The sequence below is a fragment of the Parasteatoda tepidariorum genome, chromosome 2 (assembly GCF_982258835.1).
Source record: "Parasteatoda tepidariorum strain Cologne lab strain chromosome 2, Ptep-v5.0, whole genome shotgun sequence".
Classification (NCBI taxonomy): Eukaryota; Metazoa; Arthropoda; class Arachnida; order Araneae; family Theridiidae; genus Parasteatoda; species Parasteatoda tepidariorum.
In genome coordinates, this window is record NC_141756.1 from 51,358,855 (window position 1) to 51,386,755 (window position 27,901).

General features: G+C 27.4%; 2 protein-coding genes across 2 annotated transcripts in view; one reads left to right on the plus strand and one right to left on the minus strand.

Moving 5' to 3' along the window:
* Positions 1-916: 916 nt before the first annotated feature.
* LOC107453692 (transmembrane anterior posterior transformation protein 1) lies at positions 917-24,609 on the minus strand. Its single transcript, XM_043042639.3, has 13 exons — positions 24,333-24,609; positions 22,312-22,437; positions 21,041-21,171; positions 20,835-20,956; positions 19,991-20,174; positions 17,727-17,862; positions 16,826-16,923; positions 16,570-16,720; positions 14,575-14,684; positions 14,416-14,475; positions 7,616-7,761; positions 4,598-4,738; positions 917-3,193 (listed from the first exon to the last, which is right to left on the minus strand). The coding sequence occupies exons 1-13, from the start codon at positions 24,547-24,549 to the stop codon at positions 2,839-2,841; spliced, it is 1,977 nt and encodes a 658-aa protein (XP_042898573.2). The 5' UTR covers positions 24,550-24,609; the 3' UTR covers positions 917-2,838.
* Positions 24,610-24,908: 299 nt separating this feature from the next.
* Positions 24,909-27,901, plus strand: part of LOC107453700 (uncharacterized) — a 63,746-nt gene continuing 60,753 nt past the window's right edge. Inside the window, exon 1 of the mRNA XM_016070619.5 lies at positions 24,909-25,272. Within this exon, the coding sequence (XP_015926105.3) occupies positions 25,192-25,272 (81 nt within the window). The 5' untranslated portion in view covers positions 24,909-25,191. The remainder of the gene's footprint in view (positions 25,273-27,901) is intronic.

Below are 27,901 nucleotides of genomic sequence, written 5' to 3' on the forward strand. Positions count from 1 at the left end.
AATTTAAAAAAATAATATTGATTATAAATAAGATGTAGATTTTAAATATAATTAAAGTGAATAACAGTTTGTAAATAGAAATATAATAAACTTTTTTAATAAAAGTAAAGCATAAAATAATCTCAATGAAAATCTTAAACTTCAAATTGTTTGATAAAACTAAAACAGGTACTATAATCTAAATATTTTATATCTTTCAATAGAGTTAACTCGATTATGAGTTAAACATAACTGGAAAAAAAAATATATATGATAGGAGCCTTTAAAATTTAGGAGGCCCAGGTACTGAATGATTTTAACAAGTCTATTCTATTTAAAGAATTTGAGTTGTCTATGTAATGTACCAATAAGTAAGATACAACAAATTTATATATTTGTTTTGCAATTTTTTTTGTTATAACAACTTTAAATAATTAATTTGATTTCCACAGTAATTAAGAATTTAACTTCTATAAGAAAAATCTTGATTATACATTTGTAATTAGATTGTTTTTAACCTAAGTTAAAATACATGACTAGGAAAATAAATTAGAATCAGTTGTTAAACTTTCATAACAAAATGTGAGTACAAAATGTTACACAACCAGATGAAATCAAGCAAACCACTGTATTAATAAGCTAAATACAGATACAAAATTTAAAACATACCTATAAGATTATTATTATTTTGCAAAAAAGTGCCTTATAATAAACTATTTTTTTAGAAATGCAAAAACTAGACAAAATATTCATAACAACTGATATTTTTGAATTTTATGTTGAAAACACTTTTTACTAATTTGTAAAATAAATAATTACAATTAATTCCTTAATGCATGCTGCTTCAATACTTTAAAAATGCAAAATTTAATTGTGCTTTAGTTTTATGGCAATGTTAAATCTGCTATTTCTACATACATTTTTACTTAGAAAAATATACACAAAAAGGAAAATTTATTTAGACATCAGTTTCTACAGATCTATTTAAAAACAAGGTTCAATTGTAATTTGTAACAGTAGAATCATAGTAATACAACAGTAGAATCCCAATTATCCAAAAACTTTATAACCAGGAGTTTGTTGGAAAATTGAAGTTATTGGATAATTTGATGATTTTTTCAAGTTGAGTTGATTTTTTAAATGTAAGAAATATTAAACTTTGAGTGAGTAAAATTACTAAAAACAAGTAGTGAGAAATGAATGAAATAAATCTGACATATCATATCTAGTTTCCTCAACAACAGTCCCCTTTTTTTCACTTTGATAAAAGTTTTTGGCAAAACTTTTTTTATTACATACTCCAATCATTAGCTACATTGAAAATTGCATCTTTTATCATGTGACTCTTCCAAAATTTTACAACACTTGATTTGTTTTTAATGATAACAAGTTCCAAATAAAAGCTATTCACTGTAACCTTTAAACACTTTCAATTAAGAGCCCTAGACAAAAGTACTGCAATAATAATGAAACATGTATAGGTGAACTTACAAAAGTTGAATATGTCAGATAATTGAAATAATGTATGAGTGGGCATCAGATAATCAGGCTTTTATAATGAAGTTTCTAATATATTACCATAGGATCTTTGGTATCCTAACTGAACGCTCTGCTTTCAGAAATAATATATTAACTAAATCCAATAGACACTTTTTGTAAAATTGTAATGTGTTGCTTGGGAAAAAAAGTAAAATAAACTTATAAGTTAACAGAAATGTGAAATTTAAACAAGCATACAAAAAAGCAATTAAAATTAAGAGTTATTTAATTTAAAAATCAATCAATAATTTTTATTTATAGATGTACAATTTATTTTTATCACTGCAGTTATTAAAACTTTTTCACTCAATAAATAACGATTTAAATTATTTATGTAAACTCCAAAGTCAATAACAAAGGACTTACTCTTTTAATGAAGTATACTGTAGGCATAAGTTGACAGTAAATGGGAAACCAAAATTTAATGAAATTAGGAAGCTTGATAAACCTTAAGAAATCAGTATAAGTAATTCAGTTTGATGCATAGGTAGAAATTATTAATGTTTATAAATTGCAGTCATTTAGCTATAATGTATTATGGAGAATTTTTATTTCACAATCTTAAGTCAATAATGACTAATACTGAAATTAATAATTAAAATCCCTAAAGGTAAAGATTTGAAGTAAAATTTAATATTTCAATCGCATACATTAAATACAGAAAACATTTATTTTAGTGAATAAAATGCATGACACAAATTAATCTGATATTTGTTTTTTGTAAAAATACATAATTTTAATAAGTCATTAAATCTGAATGGTATTTCAGAACTTTTAAAACTGCACTTACATTTTCGTCAAGAATATAAACTAAATAATAATAACCAGAAGGTTTGTCTTTGAATTTTGTTTTTCAAGTTGGCAGCCATTGGAAAGAACTTTTCACATCATTGCAAAATAGTTTTATAACAATAAAAATCTGTTTGAATAAGAAGTGAAATTAATTTTTTTTAAAAATACTTACGAGTATTTGAATATACAGACAAATATGATATAAAATAAATACAAATATTACATATCACAGAAAAAATCAAATAACAAATGTTAGAACATATAATATAGTTATATGATAACAAAATTACTAATCACTATTATATTCAGTTAACAATCCACATATTGAGCATTTTATAAAGAATGCTCAAACAAAAATTTTAATGAATATTTAATGATTAAAAAAAATTCAATAAAAGCTAATTATCTTTAGGTGATATTTCATTTTACTTTGCATTATCACCAATATATTTGAAAACAAACTAAATTTTGGAAATAAGAATTATAATTCATTCACATACATTTACAGAAACATTTAAGAACTTTCTGTCAAGACTTGGATTCCTCAGAAAATTCCACTTTCTCTTGCAAAGATATTCTTCTTTTTAAAGGTTCCACTTCATTATTAGTCCTTAAAACATCTCCAAATGTCGCAGTTGCCTTCCATTTTGGTGTGCTGGTTCCCGTTTTATTTTCGGAAAACTGCTCAGCATCAAACATACTATCATTCATTCCTAAACTATTTAAACTTACAGTACTATTAGAAAATAACATATTTGGTTCCAGATTTTCTTGCAATATTTCAGCTCTAGCTGTAATGTCAGCAATACTAGATGAGGCACTAGCACATTGACTTTGTGGCATACTTTTTGTTTGGGACAAGATCTTTGTCAAGTCTTCAGTGCTGTAAGAAAGTGGACACATATTAATTGACAGTTATGAAACAAATTATAAAGTGTAATTTACTGTGGCGTTTTTAATTCTCCTTTGGCATTTTTGAGTAATTCTTAGATAACAGGATAACAGAACACAGCTATACTTAGACTTGGTAATCAAAGGTGGTAAGGACTTTCAGTAATATTGATAACACTAAGTTAAATACAGTAGCCTCTTGCAGAGTAAACTCCATATTATCATAGAAATGAAAGACAATAAATTAGATAGCAATATACACCCAAGTATGTAGCTGTAAACATTAATACATATTCATCTATACGGCAAAAATTTATCATTTCACAGTCAATCATCATTAGCCAAATGACGAAAACTTGACATTTGATAATATTGTAGCAATCAATTATCAAAAAATGGTCAATGGTCAGTGCAAATAATATAGGACAGTCATTGTCATTAACAGTCATTTGGTACACTGTCATTGACAGTCATTTGGTCAATGACTGTGAAAATAATATAGGATAGATATATGCTAAGATTAAATTTGGAATATTTTTGATAAATAGGGTATATGTGCAGACCAAGTTGCAATTAAAGTCCTAGGTATAGCATATAAAGCTCTCAAAGAATAAATATCACAGCTGCAAAACATCAATAGGAAAAAATCCAATAGACTATATAAGATGATATTAATTTCATGATAGCTGTTGTAGAATATACTAAATATTTTACATATAGGCAATTTTAGGGATCAAAATACAAACTTTATGAAATAAATAGTCTGTATTTTACATTTATAATTGAGCATGACTGTAATATTGATAAAAAAAATTAAAGTGCTCATTGTGGAGCAGCAAGCACAAAATTGTGTATGCAAATAAAGTAAGGTCTTATATATCTTTTGAAAATTCAGTTCTGTTCATAAGTTTAATTAATATTTATTAACAAGTGTTAGCATATAAAATGTGCTAAATCATTGTGCCATTCCAATTGTGGATAAAACTTCAAGTAGCAAGAAAAACTAAACGCATGAATGCTACATAAATAATTTTTCTGTTAGAAAAAAAATATATTTTCTTAATAAAAAAAACTATTTATAGAAACTAAAAAAATTAGGAAACATTTGTATATGCGCACACAAAAAAAGTAAAGTGATAATAAACTTAAATTTCATAACATTAATGAACTTAATTGAGTGAAAAATAGAAAATAATCTACTCCAAGAAACACAAGTTAATTTTAGAAATAATAAACATACTGGGTTACACAGAATGAAATCTAAAATCAGATAAAATTTTGAATCAATATCAAAATTAATCTTATAAAAATGACATGGTTAATAAAAAAAGATGCAGATAAAGTTTATGTTGAACAGTAAAAGATTAAATTTCTAATAAATTGGTGCAGTTAGTACCTGTGGTGGCGACTAGATGGCAAACTGTTACATTGTCGAGGCTGAGGAAGTTTTTCTTTTTGCGCATTTCGATGCATTTCAATTTCATCACATGCTTTTCCTAATAAAGTAATACTAATGGCTATTTTCACACTTATTAAGCTGTAAGAAATAAGTTAAAATTAAATATTTTTTATTTTAAACACAAATTTATCCATAAATTAATATACCTATAAATAAAACTCTAGAGTTTAAATAATTTAAAACGTTAAAAAAAATTGAAATAAAATTCTATTTATCTTTAAAAACTGTGAAAAAAATAAAATCCTTTACATTTATTCAAAGTATATATAAAAATCTTCATGAAAATAATAATTGCAACTCAAAATATTACCCAAACATTGAGGTAAATAAATTTTTACTAAGTATCAATACAAGCTTTTTTTTGTAGACAGGGATGAGATTAAACAAAAGGCAAAAAAGATGAATTTCCACGATAGTAAATTTTACGCAAGCGCAACCCTTTAATAATAAATTTCAGACAGTTTAAGGTAATAAATAATGTGTTGACATACAATTGTGTACTAATCTATTATTATATAAATGATTACATTGATACTTAACATTTAGAGAAAATAAAAATTACCAATTGAAAAAATAAAGCTGGAAATTATATTTTTCCTCAGTTCACATAAGAGACAATTATTACTTGAAAAACTACCTGGTTTAGCAAATTAAAACTACTGAGAATATACATTAATATTTCATTTATTTTAATAAATACTGTTATGTGATTTATAGCAAATATATCAGTAATATTACTTTTTAAATTATATTGGAGAAAAAAACTGAATCATTATGTTCATATTATAGTCTAATCTAACTAGAGCCCTCTGAAACATATCAATAACAGTGAAGTAGAAATATATAGTAACTCCTTAACATACAAAAATTGCTATTTTAGTTTGAAAAATTACATGACAATCAGCAACTGTTTAGATAACTGTTTTTTATTTGATAAGAATTTTGCATTTTATAGCATAACAGCAATTATAAATAAAATTTTGATGATGAGTCAATTAATTCTTTTTCCAAAATTGATGTGATTGCTTTTGTTTGCTATATCTTTTATGTTAGCTATATTTAGTCGTTAGTCTATCTTCAAACATCTTGTGACAAATCCCATTTTTTCTTCTTTGCAAGCACAGAATGTAAGTTTTGAATATATTTTCTTCCAGTTTCTCTGATGCTGTAACACTTACATATACTAGTAATCGTCGTTAGAAAAACAGTCACCTTTATAGTAACTAATTTTAAAAAAATTTACTTCTTACAAGAATCGCGATAGTTGATCTTAAAATTGCGTGAATATGAATAACAATTATGATTTTGAAATCACATGAATATGAAAATAGATATACGATTTTGAAAATGAGAAAATACAAACTGGGATATAGAATTTTTAAAGCACGTAAATACAAATCACAATTCATAATTTTCAGATCGCGTAAATACGAATCATGATGCGTAATTTTTAGATTGCATAAATAAGAATTATGATGCATAATTTTTAGAATGCGTGAATGTGAATCCCAATGCCTTATTTTAAAATCACACATAAATACGAAAATCAATGTTTGATATTATAAACCGAATGAGCAAATCAAGACATTGAATTTTAAACTTGCGTGAATACCAATCGCTACATAGGTTTTTAAAAAGGCGTAAATACAAATCACAATATCGGGATTTTAAATCTCGCAAATAAGAATCGCAACGTACAATATTCAAATCGCGTGAATAAGAATCGCAACACGCAAATATGAAAATCTATGCTTAATATTAGAATCGTGTGAATAAGAATCGAGATATTGACAGATTCTAGGCTTGGGACCTCTAAAAGGCTTGTCAGAAGTAGCGTTGTTTGAACTATGAAAATCGGATATATCTGGAGGGCGGGTAAAAAATTCGGAAAATCTTATCTGCTGCGTGTAAAAGGGGAGAAAATAGGTAAAATAAGTAAAAATGAAAAAGGATTGGTAGCTATGTAGTTTGAATTTTCTGTTTCTCTTTGAAAATCGGTGAATTTTCTGAAAAAGCGGAATACTTATTAAAAAAAATTAAAATTTTTAGAAAATCTGAATTTTTGATAAAAAAGCTGAAATTCAAGAGATAAAAGTGAAAAAAGCGGAAAAATCTCATCCCTGTATAGACTTATAATTGCTGTATCAACGAAAATAACTTCAGATGAAAAAAAATTTTTTTTAAAGAGGTTTAACTAAACAATAATTACTTAATTAAAGAAAATTTCTTCCAAAAAAAAAAAGTCCCAAAATGTCAATTTTTCAAGGTTTTTAGCAGAGCTTTTAATTTTTCATGAGTATTTCTAGAGTTTTTTTTTTCTTTTTACATTAATTTTGAAACCCCTGCATTTTCTAGGTGTTTCTTCAAATAAAGAAAAAATATCCAATACTTTACAAACAATAAAAATTCAAACTTGGCTATTTTGCCCAAAATAGAAAACATTAAATTATTTAAATACTTATTTAAAGCTTTCTTTTTACTAACATTCACAGTTTCTAAAAACTGTTAAGCTTTATAAATAAATGCTGAATAAAGAGAATGAAATAATAATAAAGTAAAACAACAAAATAATGTATAAATATTGAGAAAAAATAGACTTTTAACATAGCCTTTTCCTCCTTTATTTTCTTCTAAAGTTTAGGAAGTCAGAAAGTCTGCCAAAAGTTGGTAGAATCTCATGCCTGATGATTAACACTCATAACTTATAAAAGTTGATAAATATATACATATATAAATGGGGTGTTTAATATTTTTATAGGTTAAAAAAATTTAAATTAACTACACTATGCACCAAAAAAAAAAAGAATAATTAATTAAGCTAACAAAAGATATCAAATATTTTGAAATTAAAAAAAAAAAAAAAAAAAAAAACATTTTTCTAAATTTGCTAAACACATTTCTGCAACATAAGTTTTCCTATATTGATAATTCGAATAATGTCAAAAAAATACTGACCATAAAAATACAAGGCAGGAATTGAAAAATCCCCAAATGCTAACAATTGGTATTGATCCAATTACAACCCGTAAGACTAATGCACCAAGAGGTAGTGGTATAAATCCCATTCTTCGAGAAATTAAATCAGAGTGATCAGCAAATGCCTATAAAAGGAAAACAGTTTCAAATTTTATACGGCAAGGAAAAAAAGTCTTGTAAAACCTTAAACATGACTCTTTATGATACAGTGAGCACATTGTTGCATAGCAATATACAACATAAGTGGGTACAATTATTAATACACAATATACTAAACAAATTAGAACAATTTTTTTCTACCAAATATGAAAATGATAAAACCTTCAATGATCACAACTACAGACATCATTCACTATTGTGTTATATTCTGAAATACTAAAATATAAGGAAGGGTTTTAGTTATGCTATCCAAAATTCACTTTTACTCTACCTTGATTTTAGAGAATTAAAACAATTTATTAAACAACCGTGAACAGGGTGCGTAGCCAAATCTTTGAATCAAAAATAAGCACTTTTTAAAAACTTTTCAAGCACTTTACAAAAATTTTCAAGCACTCAAAAAATTCATATTCAATCAATAATATTATTGAAAAACTAAAACTTTTTATAAACAGTTTTAGCTTTAAAAAACAAGCAAAAAGAAACGGGCATAAATCGAAACAATCAGTACTTTCCCACATCACCGAGTGAATTCAACTTGACCCTGAACTCAGAACAAAAGTACCCTTACCCCCTACGTCAAAAAAAGTGTTAGAAGTAAAATAAAATAAACAAGAACAAAATTAAAATAAATTAAAAAGAAAAACATTTCATAAGGATCTGATATTCTCTACCCGAATTGGAGCACTCGGGTTTCGGTTTAAAGTGTGCGCGCATGCGCAAGTCATAACGTGTGTACGCATGAATTATTACGTAGCAAACTCCCCATTTTTCGTGAAATGCATGGGATCCACCAGATATCACTGAAGGGAGAAAAAAAATTTCGAAAAAAAAAGCACTTTTTAAAAACGCCAGCTGAAAAAAGCACCTTTAAAAGCTTTTAAAAACGAAATCCCCAAAAAAGCACCTTTAAGTACTTTTTACAAACGCTACGCACCCTGGTGAATTAGAAATCAATTACAGACATCATTTGACCCGCTTTTTATAAAGGTACTTTTATTATTTTTTTGGTACGCAATAAAATTGCAAAGTTGATTTTATTTGTTAGCTTATAATGTTTGCCATCTTTTCCCATCATTTTTTTTCTCTAAAATTATTTAAATTTTTTTTAATTTTTGATTTTTCAAGAGCATCCAAACTGGATCAAACCTCCCCACTTGAGAGAGGTTTGACCATACCCAAGGGAGGTTTAACCCACATAAATAAAGGATATTTAAAGTCACGATGCAATAATGAAATGTCTTTAAAAAAGTTATTACAAGCTATAGACAATAATAACTAAAAGAATACAATAACTTTTTATTTAAAATAACAAATAATCAGGACCAAAATGTTCAATGAATTGAATTTCAATCAGTATAGATTCTGATACTTAGAAATTTCACAGTCAAATTTTATTTTTAATGCAACTCTTTCGGTGCCTCCACTGATATTTGGAAGAGGGAGCTTAATAATATCTCCTTGGGACACTGTTGCAACATCTTCTATCTGGGGATAAATAAAACTAAAGCTGCATGGATTAGATCTTCTAAGAAAATTTAATGCGAGATCATCTCCATTTTCTTTTGTGACACGACCAATATAATGCACAAAACTGGATTTGGTTGTGAATTTTGCTAGAACAAAATCTCCAGCTTCAATACTAGTTGTGGAGTCTTTGAAATCATCTCCATCTTCATTACTTGAGACGTGAAAATTTTGGGATACATTTTCACTATCTGAAGACAGAGCAATCTTTCGTTTTTTTCTTCTTGTTTCTTGGCACTTATCTTAATATTTTGTGTAGTTAACTTAATATTTTTACTATTGTGCCGCTCTTCAATTTCAGTTTTGACCGGGGTGTCTGTTAAAATTCTTGACTTGATAAGTTTTTTTCCACCCCTGCCTTTTCTAGGTCCTGCTTTGGGAAACCGACGTAGCTGCTCCAGTGCTACTAGAATTGGAGTAGATTCTGATGAATCAGGTAAATTGGTAAAACTCGCAGATGTTGAGGGATATGGAGATGCTGGTGGCAGATTGTTTATGATAGTCTATGGTTTTGAAGATGCAGCTGAATTCATAACATCTGGATCTGATCTATCTGTGACATTAGATGGAAGAAAATCAGATTCAGAAAAAATATTGGAGTTTAATGGCCATATTCCTGTACAAGCAAATCCACTTTGTATATTTTTTGGTGTAAAAGCTTTTGAAAATGATCTGCCAACCAAATGTGGAATATCATATATTGTTATAGGTTTACCTGGATGCATGATCATAATATCACTGGCAGCAGAATTGTAAAACATCTTAAAGGGACTGAAAACAGTTTTATCAAGTGGTTGTAATTTGTGACTCGTGTGTGGTGGAGAGTTAACAGAGTTATCCCGTGATCTTTACACAGTTGCAAACCCTCAACAGATATATGTGATTCATGATTGCCAAGTATAATCAATACCTCGTTATCTTTGCTGCATTTACTAAATTTCATGAAATGATGAAGGTATAATTGAAAGTTCTCTGCTGTCATCCATCCACTCGGATGAGCTGCAGCTTGCATTCCTAGAGGCCCACCCCTTGTCATTATTTCTTTTACATGAACTCGTGGAAATACTAAAAATGGTGGAATCGATGTTCCAATTGAAGAGATACCACAGCACATTGTGACTAAAGTTCCACATTCTGCAGAGGTGACTTGAGACACTTGCTTCTCCCCTTTCATTGCAATAATTTTTCTTGATTTGTGTACTGTCGTGATTCCAGACTCATCAATCCGGGCCAAATTTCTTTTTTTCTAAGATGCAGTGCAAATTATTGAAAAACTCTCTGACTGTTGTTTTATTGAAAGCAGTGGCTCTGGACAAACTAGTTGATTCAGGCTGACGTAATGATAAATTTGCATGCCTGTGAAAAAAACCCTTCAACCAATCATAACTTGCAGTTTTGTTTAAAGTCCAATTTTCAGGAATTACTTTATTATTTGCAACAGCATATTGGTAGGCTAAGTTTCGCGTTGCTTTTGAAGTTAAACCATAATTTAACTTTGAAGCATGCAGTAAATAGGCTTTAAGCACATGCTCTTCTTCATTGGAAAACACCTGGCAAGAAACATGGTTTGCCTTAAATTCTATTTTGCCATCCTCTGATTTTTTATATTTATCTACATATCTGCCTAAAGTTTTTCTGTCGATTCCATACTCAGTAGCTACAGCTCTTATACTTTTACTCTTTTCAGTTACTAACAAAACAGCAGATTTCATTTTGGTTGAAGATACCTTGCATCTTTTATTATTTGACTTCCACAAAAAAGGCATCTTAAAAAGTTAACTAATATTTTAACAACCATAAAAAAAGTATTATAGTTAGAAATAGAGTATTTCCAACTTTGTTAATTCTATTAATATACCGGAGTAGACTCTCTCTTATTCTATAATTCCATAAATTAATCTCACTCACAATGTGTAATAAAATATTTATGTGTAGTGTGTAAAAGTAAAACATTTGATATAATTCAAGGATTGATTAAAAGTAATAATGGATTAGACTATATTAATTTTATAAACTAATTTTGGGGGAAAATCATTATTTCTAACTTAATTTGTTAATTTTCATATCATAAAATATTAAATACTTAAGTTATATTGAAATCAACAGTAAGTGATGAATTTGAAAAATGGGTTAAAATTTGTTAGTTTGCCAACAAAACAGAAAATCAAATTTTAGTTGTGTTTAGTATTAGCAGAAACACAGTGTTCCAAATGAATATTATTTTCATTGCTTTAAGTGACTTTGATTGCAAGTTAAAAAAATCTTTAATCTGAATTGAAAGCAACATTTATATTTAAAACTAATTAAATATTGTACATTTAAAAAATAAAACACTATCACATGAAACTAAATAGGGGGGTTTGACCTGGGCCAAACCTCCCAGAATTGATGTGGGTCAAACATCCCTTAACAACCATTTTGAAAAAAAAAAAAGATTAAAAAACACATTACAGTCACAAGTTAAAGTAAAAAGTAACTACACTGTCTTTTAGCATGTTAATTTAAGTATACAAACAATTCAACTTTTTTCTATACATGTTACTGACAAATGGCACAGGAGAGATGAACTTGCAACAACAGAAAAAAATTTTGGGCTGAAAAAAATATCACTGGTGATTACTCCTAGATTCTAGTTGCAAATGGCTAACAGACAGAAATAACAGGTTATTCTACTTGATGTTGTGTTGCCATCTAGTGCTCATCAGTCAAATACATGTTTAAATATGAAAAAAGGTAGGGTGGGTCAAACCTCCCTTGTTTCCCCTACTATTGTGTTATATTCTGAAATACTAAAATACAAGGAAGGGTTTCAGTTATCCCATCCAAAATTCACTTTTACTCTATCTTGATATTAGAGAATTAAAACAATTTATTAAACAACTGTGAATTAGAAATCAATTACAGACATCATTTACTATTGTGTTATATTCTGAAATACTAAAATACAAGGAAGGGTTTTAGTTATGCCATCCAAAATTCACTTTTACTCTATCTTGATATTAGAGAATTAAAACAATTTATTAAACAACCGTGAATTAGATATCAATTGAATGCAAATCAATATGTTGTATTATTTTTGATACTACTTTATAATAAAATATTTATTTTTCAATAATTTGGATTTAGATTAATTCAATAATTTTGATTAAGAAAAGCTTTGCTTTAAGATTAATTTTTTATAATAAAGCAGGGCAAAAATATTATTTAATACAAAATTTTAAGAAATATTAAGACACTTTTGATTTAGGTTTACTATATTAAATTTTTAAAGTTTTATAGTTGGAAACGTTTTTAATGAATAATATTTTTTCTTAATCCTACATTGGACCAAGGGGTACACTGTGGCTGAATTCCGTACGGCCGCTGGACACGACTGTCTTCTTAAACACCCCAGCAGAATTAACATTGCTCCTTCTCCCATCTGCACACTTTGTAACCTTGGGGAGGAAATGTATGCCACCCATTTTAGGCATTGTCCTGCTTTGCGAAAGCCTTCCTTAGCCGAGCGATATTGGGAAGCCCGAGACCGCTTGAATTAATGGACTCGAGTTACTGCATTATGTTTACCATCTTTTATTGTATTTCACTTTTCTTATTGTGCTCTAACTACTGTTCAATAAATTTGCCATCGGAAATATTAAAAAAAAAAAAAAAAGAAATATATACAGTCAAACCCCCCCGCTATAGTGAACCTTCAACGAACTGAAATTTTGGTTCACTATAACCGGGAGTTCACTATATCCATTAAGCAGGCAATTTAATCAATGGTTCCCTAACTCCTCCCTATTATTGCACATTATTCAAATAAATGACTGAAAAAATATTATGTAGTAGCAAAAAATATGTTATTTTTCATTACTCTTCGTCTTGCGTGCAAAAAAAATTAGTAATATTTAGCTGATGAGCAATCCTCAACATCAGATATGGAAACACTTCCCGAGTCTCAGATAATTTTTCCTGAATTTATGTTATTCCGCTTTTTAAGCCAGTCTAAACAGCCATTCGAGAACATAAAAGTAGTTTCATAAAATCGCTTAGCAAGTTCATCGACATTTGTCCAGATATTGGAATATTGCAGCTTCTTCGAATGGTGAACCACTTCAGTAATGCTTCTTTAACGTCCTTGTGATCTGCTTTTCTCAACTTTTTTCTGCTATCGAAATTTTTTTCATGGGCAGAAATTATTAATTACCTATTTTTCCATATGTTACAAACTGCAGATTTGGATAGTTTATATTCCCTGCAAATATCAACTTGATTGCATCCATTTTCAATTTTTCAGATTATGCCCATTTTATCATCAATGGAGAACGTTTTACGTTTACTGGTTGCCATAGTCAAATTTGAGACACTTGTTTGCAGGCTTTTTTTTAACTGAACTGATAGCAAAAAGGAGTTGAAATGAGGTCCTTATCAACACATATTAGTGTCCAACCCTTTGACCAATAATGAGTAATTACTCATTCCCTCTGACAGAAAATGCATATTGATCCCACTGACACCTTACAGGTGCATCATCTGCCAGGGTTTGTTTAGGGATTGGAAAGTGAAATAAAAGAAGCAAACAAGAAAAAAATGCTTATCGCTACATTCCACTCTATAGATGGTTTTAAACATTGGTATATGTATTTATTTTGAAGTAGAAATTTCATAATTATTCCAAAAAAAATGAAGAAAAAAATCAGTTGAAGACAGAAAAAAGTTCATTACATCCAACTTCCTCACTTTTTTGGTTCACTATATCCCCAAAAAATAACATTCTATGTGTATAGCAAGGCACGGGACCGAACATTTCGTTCACTATATCCGGGAATTCACTATAAACTGTGTTCACTATAGCGGGGTTTGACTGTATATATATCTTCTTCTTCTTAAATTCATATCTTTTCAAATTCTTTGAGTTTTAAGTTAAAGATATTTTTGAAGAAAGTTAAAGGTATTTTTATTTATATAATAATAATAACAACAACAATAAAAATAAACTATAAAAAAAGCACACCAAATGTACTAAACAAATGTTAAATATTTTTATAAACTTAAAAGATTAAAAAACTTACGGATTAAAAGATTACAGATTAAAGATTAAAACTTACATTTTTTAACTTGCAGCTAGCTAAATCATAAGCCAGGCTAACAGTATAATCACGATAAACCTTCAAAAAAAAAGTTACATCAGAAAAAGAGAGAGGAAATAGTTCAAACATAAAATATTTATTCAGAGGAGAATATATAAGATTAAAAAAATAACTAACTTCAAATGTAATTTCATTAAACCTGGTGATAAAGGCATGCTTTGTCCAATCAACAAACATTTCAGCAATAACAACACCAAAACAATAAGGTAAAAGAACCATAAATTGGTCTGTAAAAGAAAAGCGTTTATTTTGAAATCATGTTCATGTAAGAAAATTTTTTATTATGCCCAATTAGCAGATTAACTAATCAAACAACTTTGAATTTTTAGGTATAATAATTGAAAAAAAACTGAAATAAAATTTTTTAATATTAAGTGGTACAATCAGATTCTTTAATTACTTAAATAAACAAAATCTGTATTTAATTAATGTAGTCTAATACTGTTTTCTGCTGTAAAGATTTAAAAAATTATCTGCTTTATTACTTTAAGCAGTGGTAGAAAATTTAGTTGAAGCATGCAATTTTGGATAAAAACACAGATCAAAAACAGCCTATCATTCCTTTATAACAGTTGCTTGTTTAGGAGACTAACAATAATTATTTTATGTTGATCTGAGTTAAATTTTAGTGGTCCTATTTCAAAGGAACACAATTAATTTCATCCCTGACTATTATATTTTTTGTATTGTTTCTAAGCTCTTATTGTTCAATTAAAAACTATTATTTTATCAATTAAACATAAAAACTAAATATCTATTTCACGAATTTACAATAAATTTTTTCTAGCCTCATCATTAATCTAATGCTTAGCATAAAAAGCACATGTAATGTTTGAACACTTCTTTAATCATGCCGAATAGAGATAGCACAAGGATTTTTAGATTATATTTATAAATTTATTTTACAGATTTCAAAGTAATGTTTAAGATTTTAAAAATATTTGTAGTTTAGCCCTTTAAATATCATTAAATGAATGTAAAAATTTGCTTCATAGTTATTAATAGTACCACAGCCTAATAAAAATATTTTCACTAGGATTATTTTAAAAGGTATGTATTAACTAATTAGTACTTAATAAATATGACATTTTAAACATTTTCAAATATTAAACAAACTGTCTTGCGCAGTAAAAAACAGGTTATTTAAGAAGAATTCAAGATAGTGTGACTTAACTAGACCTGGGCAAGAGGGAACATTTATTCCTGAGTGCAAATTTGCACCAAATTCATTTTACTTAACTATTAATGAATTTCAGAATATAATGTATTTTTTTCATCTCATACTTTACATTAATTTAAAACTCCATTTTTTTAATGGAAACATACTAACTATTATTTTAATATATTTCATTAATAAGAGGGGAAGAATACTCTTTAATCAATAGTCTAGAAAATCTATATAAATTGGTTTTTTGGTCTACAAGGTATCATAGAGCACTTTCTTTGAATTTTGAATCACTAATAATATATTTTTAGAATTATAATTCACATTTCTTACAAAATCATTTTAATATGCATTCTAATTTCTTAAACATGTTTTCCCCCCCCTTATAAAATATACCTAAGTATCATTACCTTAATTACTTGTTTTATTAAAAAGCATCTTATTTTATCTAAACCTAAAAACTTACTTGAGAATTCAGTTTCTACTTAGTCAATAATTAAAAATTATTAAAAAAAAGAAAGAAAAAAAGGGGCTCTTTAGTTAGACATAATATTACGAAGGGGTGTAAAAATTAAATTTGTCTACTCTACTACTTAACTTGCTACTTTAACACCTCTACTGCTTAATTGAATGAAATGTAGCTAAATAGAAACACTAATCATAAAATCAGCTATATTGCATTAGAAGTATAATTTAATTTTGCACTTAAAGTAACAATTAAATATTCCACAAGAAAAAAAAAAGAGAGAAGTCACAAGGCAAGTATATTTATCTAATATAAAGCATTTGAGAGTGGTTTATTCAATATGAATACTATTAAAGTATACAATTTTGCTCCTTCACTTAATGTTCTCAATATCAATTCATATTTACATAACATAAGATGCAAGACTTAATTATTAATACAAAACATATCGTTTCTCACCAAAGAATAGACCGAAACTTACCATAATTCCAATTATACTCTTTCATAGTTTGTATAATGACAATAAATAACAAAACTAAATAATGAAATCTCTCTCTAACATCACTACAAGACATTTGGAAAAGATTGTTTTTCTCAAACTTTTTGAAAACCATGCTTTTCAGCTCAACAAACTGAAATATAAATAACAATAAATAAATTCAACTGCTTTTTGTTTTTCAAATAAAGTAAATAATCAACACTTGAGTAAAGAAACAGGCATCTAATAAAATACTTACATTATTTGATAACATGATAGTTAAAAGAGCTTTGTTTTGTGAGTTGATGGCAACGTTTAAAGTTGTAGCTTGTATTAGGACAATAATTGAATGAATAACTATTCACAAGTTAAGAAAATTCCTTATTGAATACATTGTAACACTGAGCAAGCAGTCTTGAAATTAATTTGATAAAACTTTGTTAATCAAGTTTTTTACAATAAGTAATAAAAAATTAATAATTTAGTGCAACAGGAAGTAAAAATTTATAAAATATAATGAGTTCTTTTAAAAAATGATAAGTTTGTAAACATATTTGAAAAATATCTATTTTCTTTGACTCATGTACCTTAATTCTTAATAAATCAAGAACTTAATAAATATTTGAGATTTTTATAAGGAATTTTTTCCGAAGCATTTCTTTCTACATACTTGTTTTTAAAATAATAATTTAAATACATAAAAGATCTTTAATTAGAAAATTATTAAAATAATAATTTTAATATTTTATTAATATATTTTACAGACTTTAAAATATTATTTTTTCTAAAAAAGGGCTAGTAATTTTATTTTTTGTTGAAGAAAGTGTTTACTAAAAAGGAAAAATCATGTGAAATAGCTAACACTTTATGGGGAAGAAAAAATACTTTTTAGACCGACAACTTAAAAATGGAACTGTATTTATGAACACAACCCATATATGCCACTTTCAAATTTAAATGTATTGCAAGAAAAATTCTCTCTTGATAATGGACTCAGTATCATTCCTTTTATAATGCAATATAGTTTTATAATTCCTTTGAATTATAATTAAACATTAATTGACAATAAAAGGACAAAATTTCAAATTTTCTTTTGAAAAAGCTAAGCATTTCATTTTAAATAATAATAATAAAAGAAAAAGCATAAACAAAAAGGATACAGACATAAATAAGACTCAAACATAAATGTGGTAAAAGACCTATATGCTCTCTTTTTCTTCCTCTTGGTTCTGTTGCAGTCCAGTATAAAGCATCCAAAATATCTTGACCAAAGGAAGAAAATAACTTATCTGCTACCTAATAACAAGTTTAAAGAATAGCACTTTAGAAAAATATCTGAATTTGAAACCCATTTTTTTTCAGAAAAAAAGGGTAAAAATAAATTTTAACAACAAATGTGTTGAATGGGCTGTGAACCTAATATGGAATTTATATCAACAATAATATTTTGCTACTTTTTCAAACTGGAATAAAATGCTGTTTTATCTAGTTTATTTAAAACAAATCATGAGCCCTGGTGTCTCAGGGGATAGAGCTCTCCCCTTCCAATGAGGTGATCCAGGTTCAAATCCCAGCGATGGCTGGTTGGTATGAATTCTGCACCTGGCTTGCACCGACCACAATGCTCATCTAAAATGTCCCCAGTGGTACACGGACCATGGGTCAGAATTCCCTTGCTGTCGGGCTTACCATGGGAGGTTTGCATGATTTTTCTCTCCCTGCAATGCAAATGTGGGTGAATTCCATTAAAATGCCTTCCACAAAGACTAGTTATTCCCAATGCTTGATCCAGGAATTCATGTCTTCTGGGTTAGGTTCAAAATTAGAAGGCTATGGAATTGAACATTGATAGTTGTAAGCTCAGAAATGGGTTGGCTGTTCAACGCCGGTTATAAAATAAAACACTTATATTACAATACATAAATGATGCAATTTATATTTTAGCAAGCAAATTTATATTTTAGCATACAAAGAAAATTGTTGAAAGAAAAACCCAAGATTTCTTTTTCAAAAAAAGATTTAATTTTTTAAAACCTTTTTTAAATAAATTAATTCCTAACCTCAATACTAACCTTCATACAAATGCAAAAATTGATTTCTACCACAAATTAAAACAAATAATTACGTTTATTCAAATTAAAAATACAGTAGAACTTAAATTTAACTTCACCCACTGATTGATAACGATTTCCTGCTTTAAGTGTATTTTCATCTTGGATACTTCTCCTTTTCTAAATCAATCATGTGTGAAAATCTTGGTATTTTGAGTATTCTCCAATTCTATTTCCCTGAAATACTGACGATTGGAGTCATTTTTCACCTAATGTTAGTCGATAATTTCTATGTAATTTGAAGCAGTGGCACACATAAAATCGCGTCAGATTCCCCCCTCCCATTTAAATAATGTAAGCAGACATGTGATTGCCGGAACAAGAAATTCTGACAATTTTTAGAACCTTTATGGTTACATAGTTTTGTTTTGAAATAAAACAATTTTTCTCAATTTATACATAAAAGATTATTTTTGTTCAACTAAATATTAAATAACTGACTATTTTATACACAAAAAAGAAACATCTAATTTAAAAGGAGAAAGACACAATGTTTCATACATAAAAATATTTTTTCCTTATCATATATAAATATATATTAACATTATGAGCAATATTCTCCAATAAATATTTTTTCCTTCTCTCTTTTTTTGCATTCTGTGGTTTATAATTCCATTAAGAAAAAAGTGATTACTGAAATGTGCAATTTGAGTTTGTGTGTTGCAGCTATTAACATTATTGTAAAAACATCAGAATTTCAAAAACTATGTGGATACCATCAGCAAGAACTATCAAAAACATTGAAATCATGTCAAAAAGTAAATAATCAAAGGCGCAACTCAAAATTCAAAAGTTGTAATATCATAATAAAATTATCGGAATTTTATTTGATTCATTCGAATTTATCATAGTCAAATAAAAAAAGAGGTAAATAAAAGTACACTTATACAATAATTCTTCTGTTATAAATCGGAATGAAAGTGTAACAAAATCCACACTCATAACTGGTGCTATACTATCTTTTATTGATTACAATTAACTTTTGTAGGAACCTGATTTTTTTATTCGTAGAAGTCCATGAATTAACCACCTAGAAATTAGCGGAAAAATCATGTGCCCATGTAAGTTTTCTTTTCTTTACTAAATAAATTAAATTTAAGTTTCAGATTATATTTAGGCATTTAACAAAATATAATTAAATTAATAAGCATTTAAATTTTAGTGGAAATTTTCATGTTCCTGATATAGCCACATCACATTATTTACGAAATTTTTGTCTACTCCAACAAGCATATTTAAAACTAGGTGCTATATTGTATAATTATAATTTAAAAACAAAGTTAAGAATGAAAAATTTTCATAATAAAGCTTACCTCCAACATATTAAACATAATGTATAATTTGATCACAGATTGACTTTTCACAATATGATACAACATTGATGTATCAACATACATCATGGCAAAGCTCACACAACCTAAGATGATCACCTTCAACAGATCACAAATTTCAGCTGGTTGCAAACTTTGATATCTGTAATGAGTCCCAAAAAGGAAGCTGAAAGAGAAAAAATAGAGATAGACATTTATATTACTTAACACTAAAGCTTGGGAATAATAAAATATTTTAAATACAATGGATTGTGTATTTAAAACAAAAATTAGCACAAATTATGACATAATTTTTTCCATTTTTTATTCTATAAAACTATTATCTAGTTAAAATGCTACACCCACACAGAAGTTTCATATTAAGACTCAGGTGAAGCACATGCATCAAACCTATGATTTTGGGGTATGAACTAATAATTACAATTTAATATAATATGCAATGAGAAAGGTCCATTGTAACAATAAAATGAAATTTATCAAATCTATAACAGAACTATTAACAGAGCTGTTTGACAATTATCTTTATTAGTTTAACTGTTTAAAATGTTTCTCTTTTTCTTTAGTTAATACTTCATGTATTCCAGACCTCTCATATTTGGGTCACAATATCACTTTGAAATTCAAGAGAATAAAACCAAACATTTAAAAGTATTATTAATTTAAAGTTTAATTGTCAGTTAATATGAACAAAACACATAAAATTTTATGATCAAGATCGCATAACTATTTATCCTTAAACAAGTATACAATACTTGCTTACAGATAAAAAAAAAAGAAACTTTTTAAAGATTATTTCAAAATTTGATATAGTAGATAATCTTAATACCTTATTATGGACTTCAAAGTTCTAGAGAAAATAAACCAAACTGATAACAGCGATCGAAGAGGCAGAAAAGTAAATATGAACAAAAAAGCATCTATACATTGGAAGAATCCATACAATATAAACTGAAATATTAATCATAGTTAAGACACATAAAATTTTTTAAAAATAAAAGATAATTAGCATAAGTTATTTAAAAAAAAAGATACCTTTTCAATTTCTTTTGGTATTTTTAAAAATACATAAAATTTTTCCCGTCTTTCTGTAAACCGCTGCTCATCGTTTTCTAATTGATAACCTCTTCGCAATTCTCCAAACACATAATCAAAAACTGATGAATCTGAAAAAGAAAAAAAAGGAATAAAAAAGTTACTGAAAAAATTTATAAACACAAATTAGGAATGTACTGAATATTTTATTTCTATTTTGCAGAATTAAATAATATAAATGCACATACAGAAATTCTTACATTTTGCAGATACTTTTTTAAAAATTAATCAGGGTGTGCACAAGATTTAAAATATCAAATATCACAATTTGAAAGTTATACACTGTGATTCAAATTCATAGATTAAAAATAAAACAATGGGATTTCTAATCACATGTTTAGAAATCAAATATTAGAATTCATATTCACACATTTTTTAAATAACATATAGCCATTTCCATTCATGCAATTTAAAAATCAAACACCAAGATTTGTATTCATATAATTTTAAGATCCAACAACTTGAAATCGTGTTCTCATCATTTATTTAAAAGAGTTAGAAAAACTAATTCAACTGATTGAAAGCAAAGAACAATTTTCAAAAAACTTTTATTACTTTCCTAAAACTAATTTTATTAATTTATTATCCAAGAATGCATTCAAAAATAGCAAAACCAATTATTAGTTAGGAAATGTAGGCATTATTCATCAAAATTCTTCTATTTTCCATTTTTAAAATTTATGTATAATTCCATAATGAATTAATGTCAGATGTTCAATTTTCAATTGGGTAAATTTAAAATATAGTTATAATTATTCTTAAATTTTCACATTTCAACTCCCTCCTAAAAAAAAATAATGTTTTTTTCTTTTTCTTCACAGCTTTTAAGTTTCTTAAAAAAGATTAATTTCTTTTAATTTTTCAAACTTGTTATTAAAGTAAAAAAATTTAAATTGATGATGATTCTTTCTTTCTTTTCTTTATTTATCTGAAATATTTTAGGGAAAAGATTTGAAATTTCCAATTATTGAAGAGGACAACAAATGCACACCATCCTCAGAGGCAAGGATAACCATGTTTCTCAACTTAAGTTTATCTTGAAATGAGCATCAATTAGGAACTGCCATTATCATTTTTAAGCACTTTCATCAACACTACTCCTTAAGTTTATTTCGAGTTCAAAAGAGAAAAATTAACATTAAAAATTAAAACACAACAATAAAATTTTTTAAAAATAAAATATTAACTTCCTATTTTAAAACTTAACTTACTTGCTTTTTCCTTTTCTTTCTTCTTTTCAGGACCAGAATTAATTTCTTCTACACCAGATGATTTTGTAACCAAATTTGTTAGAGAGCTTTTTTCAATAAACTTCTTTTCCTCTGATATTTTGACATCTAAGTTTGATAACATTTACAATCAGTATGTTTTGCAGAATATCAAATTGCAATTATATTACCAGTTAAAACACAAACAAAAAAAAAAGTTAAAAGATATTAGAATCTTTTTATAGTAATATATTGTAGAAGCTTATTCAAAATGGTTAAAATTCTATCAGTTATGGATTTACATTTTATAAGAATTATTATTAACAGTAGCAGTTTATTTGCGTTACACTAGAGCTGCACAATTGGCGATGGGCTGGGAAACATCCTTAAGGATGATCCAAAGTTAAGCCATAACAATTGCCTGACGACCTGACTGCAGTGGCGTAAACAACACCTCTGCAATCTCCGTTGTGAAGGGGACATATAACCTTTGAAGGTGCAAAGTTTAGAAAAACAACACTAACAGCTACAGTTAAAATGTTTTTTTTTTATAACTCATAAAATATACTTTATTTACTTCCAATTCATCCTCTGCAGAGAATCAAAATTGTGATGGCATGTCTTCGGATCATCCTCAGGGATGTTTCCCAGACCGTCGACAATAGCCCATTGTGTAGCTCTAGTGCGAGGTAAATGAACAACAACACAATTCATTTTATACATAGTATTAACCCTTAACTAAACTTTGAATATAATTAATGTAAGATAATTAGTTATTTTAATTTCAATATAGTTAGTGGATACAATTAAGTACCTTTTCATAACGGTTATCATTTTCATTATCTGAAATTAAAATAAAAGTAATGATTATGGTGATCCCAATGTCTCTAACATCATAGCGTTTTTAATAAATTTTTCCTTGGGGAGAGTCTATCATAGGATGGATTTTTAAAATTTACAGGAGAGAACATTTAAGTCTATGTAGGCCACTGAGTGATCTGCGAAGTTTAGCATTTAACTATAATTTTCTAAAAACGAACTGATAATGCATACCCTTGGTCCCTTCACAGGCTGATCAAAGTGGTTGCTCATACGCTTACTAACCGTTGGGGATATTTCCGTATTGTGATCTGTTGCGCCAACTACAACTGCCTAATAGATATTAAACTTGCAAATTTTTAAAAAAAACAAAAACATATAGATGTTTACGAGTTATAGATGGCTATGAATTATTCCATTTCAGTTGATCCCATTTTGTGATGTTTTCTTTAGTTTCTCGGCTGCTGCCCGGAATTTGCCAAGTCTTGTGCTGCCACAGATCACGATACGGAAATCTCCCCAGACAGTGTTGCTCGACTTTGGTGATTTACGAGGAACCGTGTCGTATGATCAGTCCATTGTGGGACATTATTGAAATTATAATAAATAGAGTAAAAAACGTAAATAAACGTTTTTTATTTGTATCTAATTATAAGATAAGTAATAGTAGCCTCCAAAATTACAATGAATTTTTAAGCATATAGAAGGAAAGGGGGAAATTTAAAATTTTCATTCATGGAAAAGTTAACTTTTATCATTATTCCAAAAACATCATTTGTTACGTATCTAGCAATTGTGATGGTTATGATTGGAATTGGTTGGTGTTAAAGAAATTCTGTTACTTTTCTATCATTCAAATTTTTATTAATAATTAGGACAGTTCCAATGCCTTGTTTAGGTCTTCAGGGGCCATTTTCAACTCGACAGTCACAGGTTGCACATTCCCGATTTTATTCATACCATTTTGATGAAATTGTATGAGTATTAAAATTCGGATCATATCACTATCACAACAAGAGTTTAACACGCTATGAAGATATCTAAGAAATAGACAACGATAAGGAAAACTTAAAATCCTTCGTTACTCATTTATTTCGTTAAATATTGTTCAACAGCAAACTAATATTTCTCACTAAAAACAGAATAATGGTACACCGATATACAGAGATTAATATAGTATATAGGTTTGATGAAATATTACAAACGTTTAGGAATTTCTGGTTCTATTTTGCTGGACGAGACGAATACTTCATCACTTATTGACATCTGGATTTTATTAGATTTTGGTTCTAAATTTGTTGAGTCTGCTAAAGCTTCAGCTACACGGGCTAATCTTTCATCGTCAGTCATTACTGTCTGTTTACTTTCTGAAACACATGGAACATCTAATGTTGATAAATTTTCGTTCTTCAGCGACTCCATGTTGTTTGGTTACCTGGAGAAACTAATGGATCATTCAAATTTAAAAATCTCCATGATTCGAATTTTTTTTCACTTCTAATAAATTAATTTATTGCCTTAATGTTCTTTATTAATTTACTCTTAAATCTTTAAAAATAAAATAGGACATTCGAATTGCTGTTTTAAATTATTATTATGCTATTAATATTTATACAGTTGAAAATCACTTGCTTATATTTACTTAACATAAGATGTTAATTTTTAAAAACGTTATAAAACAATATTTTGATATGTTTTTGAATATTTACTAAATTTGTTAAAAATTTCAATTTATCGACCAGTTTTGCCAGGTCTGTTTTTCCGGAAGTATCGGTACATGTGGCGGAAGTGTGCGTAATCGGACACTCCCATTTGTTTTTAATTTTCCCCGTCAAAACTGATCAAAGGATCAACAGAAAAGCATGACTTTTTTAACTTATGGTTTTGACAGCATTAATTTTTAGCTTTTTAATCTTTTCATCCTTATTGAATTTTCAAACATCTTTCATGACGATATTTTCTCTTTCCTTGTGATATTGTTTTATTTTCTTGTTTCCTGATATCACCTTTAATGAATTTGGTGACAGTATTTTTAATGTCACGTAAGTGATTTGTTATATTACAATGTCTTCGAAAATAAGCCTCCCTCACCATTCATTTGTGGCTTCTTGGAAGGAAGAAAAAGTTATAAAATGGCTTAAAAAAGTAAGATTTAAAAGCATCTCAAATGCGTGCTATATAATTTATTAAATGTGTTGATTGCCATATTAATATTGACTGACATCTATAAAAAATACCAATTAATTATGTATTTATAATTTAATTGATTATGTATCATTATTTTTAATTGTTCTTATGAAAATTTCAAGTTTTTTAATCTATTGAAAAGCAGATTTTAACCAACTGAATAACTATACCTATATATAAAATTTGGAAGTATGTATCAAGTTATGGGGTTACTACTTTCAGTATTTTTTTAAATAATTTTCTGCTAATTATCATCCAACATAGAGATATTAGAAGCTGTTGAAATATGCTTATATTATTTTTTTCTAATAGATATATAAAATAAGTTCTGAAACTTTCCATTGGCTTTCGAAGTACAAACATAGCATAATTTGTGTACATGGTTTTTCTATAATTACATTGTTATGTTAACTGTTGCTTATGAGTTGTAGCATAGGATTCATTAAGAGCTAATGTATTTTAAATTTTATTAAATCTGTTAGAAGATAAATAATGAATTTTTAAGTGTTTTTTGTTTGTTTGTTAAAAAATGAATGGTTGAAGACATTTTAAGGCAATACTCAGTAACTTCGGGGGGACACTGCATTCTTTTAACACTTAGCTTGTTTCAAAATTTAAAGAAACTCATGAAATTCAACATTTTACATGTAATTGTTAATTATAACATTATGTTTTTGATTTTGCGCAAATATAAGTTACACATCATGATTAATATTGAATATACAGACTCGGCGCACTTAAAACTGTTTTAGTACTTAGACAATAAAAAAGCCTACAACATTATAGCGCATCATACTTTAAGGAGCCCAATCTCAATCAAGAGACCAAAAAATATAACTTTTTTTTATGAGTAAAGGAAATTTCTGAGCAAATGTGTCTGCATTAATTTTATAGAAGAGTGTATAGTTTACATAGGGTTCTCACTGTCCTTAAAAACTACTTAATTTTTATTTTGAAAATTAAGGGCCCTTAAAAATACTTAATTTTAGTTTAAGGTTTTTGAAAGTCTTTAATTACCAGAGTCACTAGTTGATTGGAACATTTTTTATTCTTATAAAAACATTTAAAATAAAAAGTCTGTGTATCTTATCTTTTGCCTAGAATGAGACCCTGCATTGAGGATAGAACATTTTAAGCAATATGAACATTTTTTCATCTTTTTCACATTTTGAAGTCAAAACAGAAATTTTTTTTAAAACTCTGGTCCATAACATGAAGAATTAAATAAATGTGTATCATATTATGTATAATAAATAATTGTAAATTTTTAAAAGCCATAACATTTTTTAAAATTCCTAAATCTACTAAAAAGTAAACAATTCTGTAATAAATACAATTATGTCAATACTTGCAACATAGTGATTTTCTTTTTAAAGGTAAATAATAATTGGTGCTATCACTATGGTACATGTATGAAAACATATGAAATAGTATATAAACAATTGCTATACTACTTTTAAGATCCTTAATTTTTTCAATCCTTAAAAGTTATAATTTTTTTTCAATCCTTAAAAGTTATAATTTTTTTTCAATCCTTAAAAGTTATTAATTTTTGATTTGATAAAAAAGTCAGAATATTGTTACAGAATTTTATGCACAATTGCTTGACATTAGCGTAGCTATAAAAATTTTATAGGCTAGGCAATGGCGTCTTTGTCAGTCACAAATATACTACTTACATATCCATAATTTTTTTTCTGTTATATCTGAAATAATTGTAAATGATAACTTCTAGGAAGGTCAAACAAATGGAATAGTATGATAAATAATTGTTATACTACTTTTAAAGTCCTTAATTTTTTCAAATTAAATCCTTAGAAGTTCTTAATATTTGATTTGATAAAAAAAGTGGGAATCCTGTAATAGGATTTTATGCACAATTGCATAATATTACATAACATGACATTAGCATAACTATAAAATTTTATAGGGTGGTCAATGGCATCTCAGTCGGTCACAAATATATTATTTACACATCCATCATTTTTTTTTCTGTTAGTTATTTATTTCTGAAATAATTGTAAATGATAACTTCTAGGAAGGTCAAACAAATGGAATAGTATGATAAATAATTGTTATACTACTTTTAAAGTCCTTAATTTTTTCAAATTAAATCCTTAGAAGTTCTTAATATTTGATTTGATAAAAAAAGTGGGAATCCTGTTATAGGATTTTATGCACAATTGCATAATATTACATAACATGACATTAGCATAACTATAAAATTTTATAGGGTGGTCAATGGCATCTCAGTCGGTCACAAATATATTATTTACACATCCATCATTTTTTTTTTCTGTTAGTTATTTATTTCTGAAATAATTGTAAATGATAATTTCTAGGAGATATAATAAGCAATTGTTATACTACTTATAAGATCCTTAATTTTTTCAAATTAAATCCTTAAAAGTTCTTAATTATTTTTGATTTGATAAAAGAAGTGGGAATCCTGTAATAGGATTTTATGCACAATTGCTTGGCATTAGCATAACTGAAATTTTTTTTATATGGTGGGCAATGCCATCTCAGTCAGTCACAAATGTATTATTTACATACCCATCATTTTTTCTTCCTGTTTGTTATTTAT

What these genes read in the sequence shown, in the direction of transcription:
- LOC107453692 (XM_043042639.3), bottom strand. Translation starts at nt 24,549, where the DNA reads ATGGAGTCGCTGAAGAACGAAAATTTATCAACATTAGATGTTCCATGT. An exon ending in TTATGTTTAATATGTTGGAG is followed by an intron (nt 17,863 to 19,990) that starts GTAAGCTTTATT and finishes ACTTGTTATTAG; the next exon opens with GTAGCAGATAAGTTATTTTC. An exon ending in CTATCATGTTATCAAATAAT is followed by an intron (nt 16,721 to 16,825) that starts GTAAGTATTTTA and finishes TTTATATTTCAG; the next exon opens with TTTGTTGAGCTGAAAAGCAT.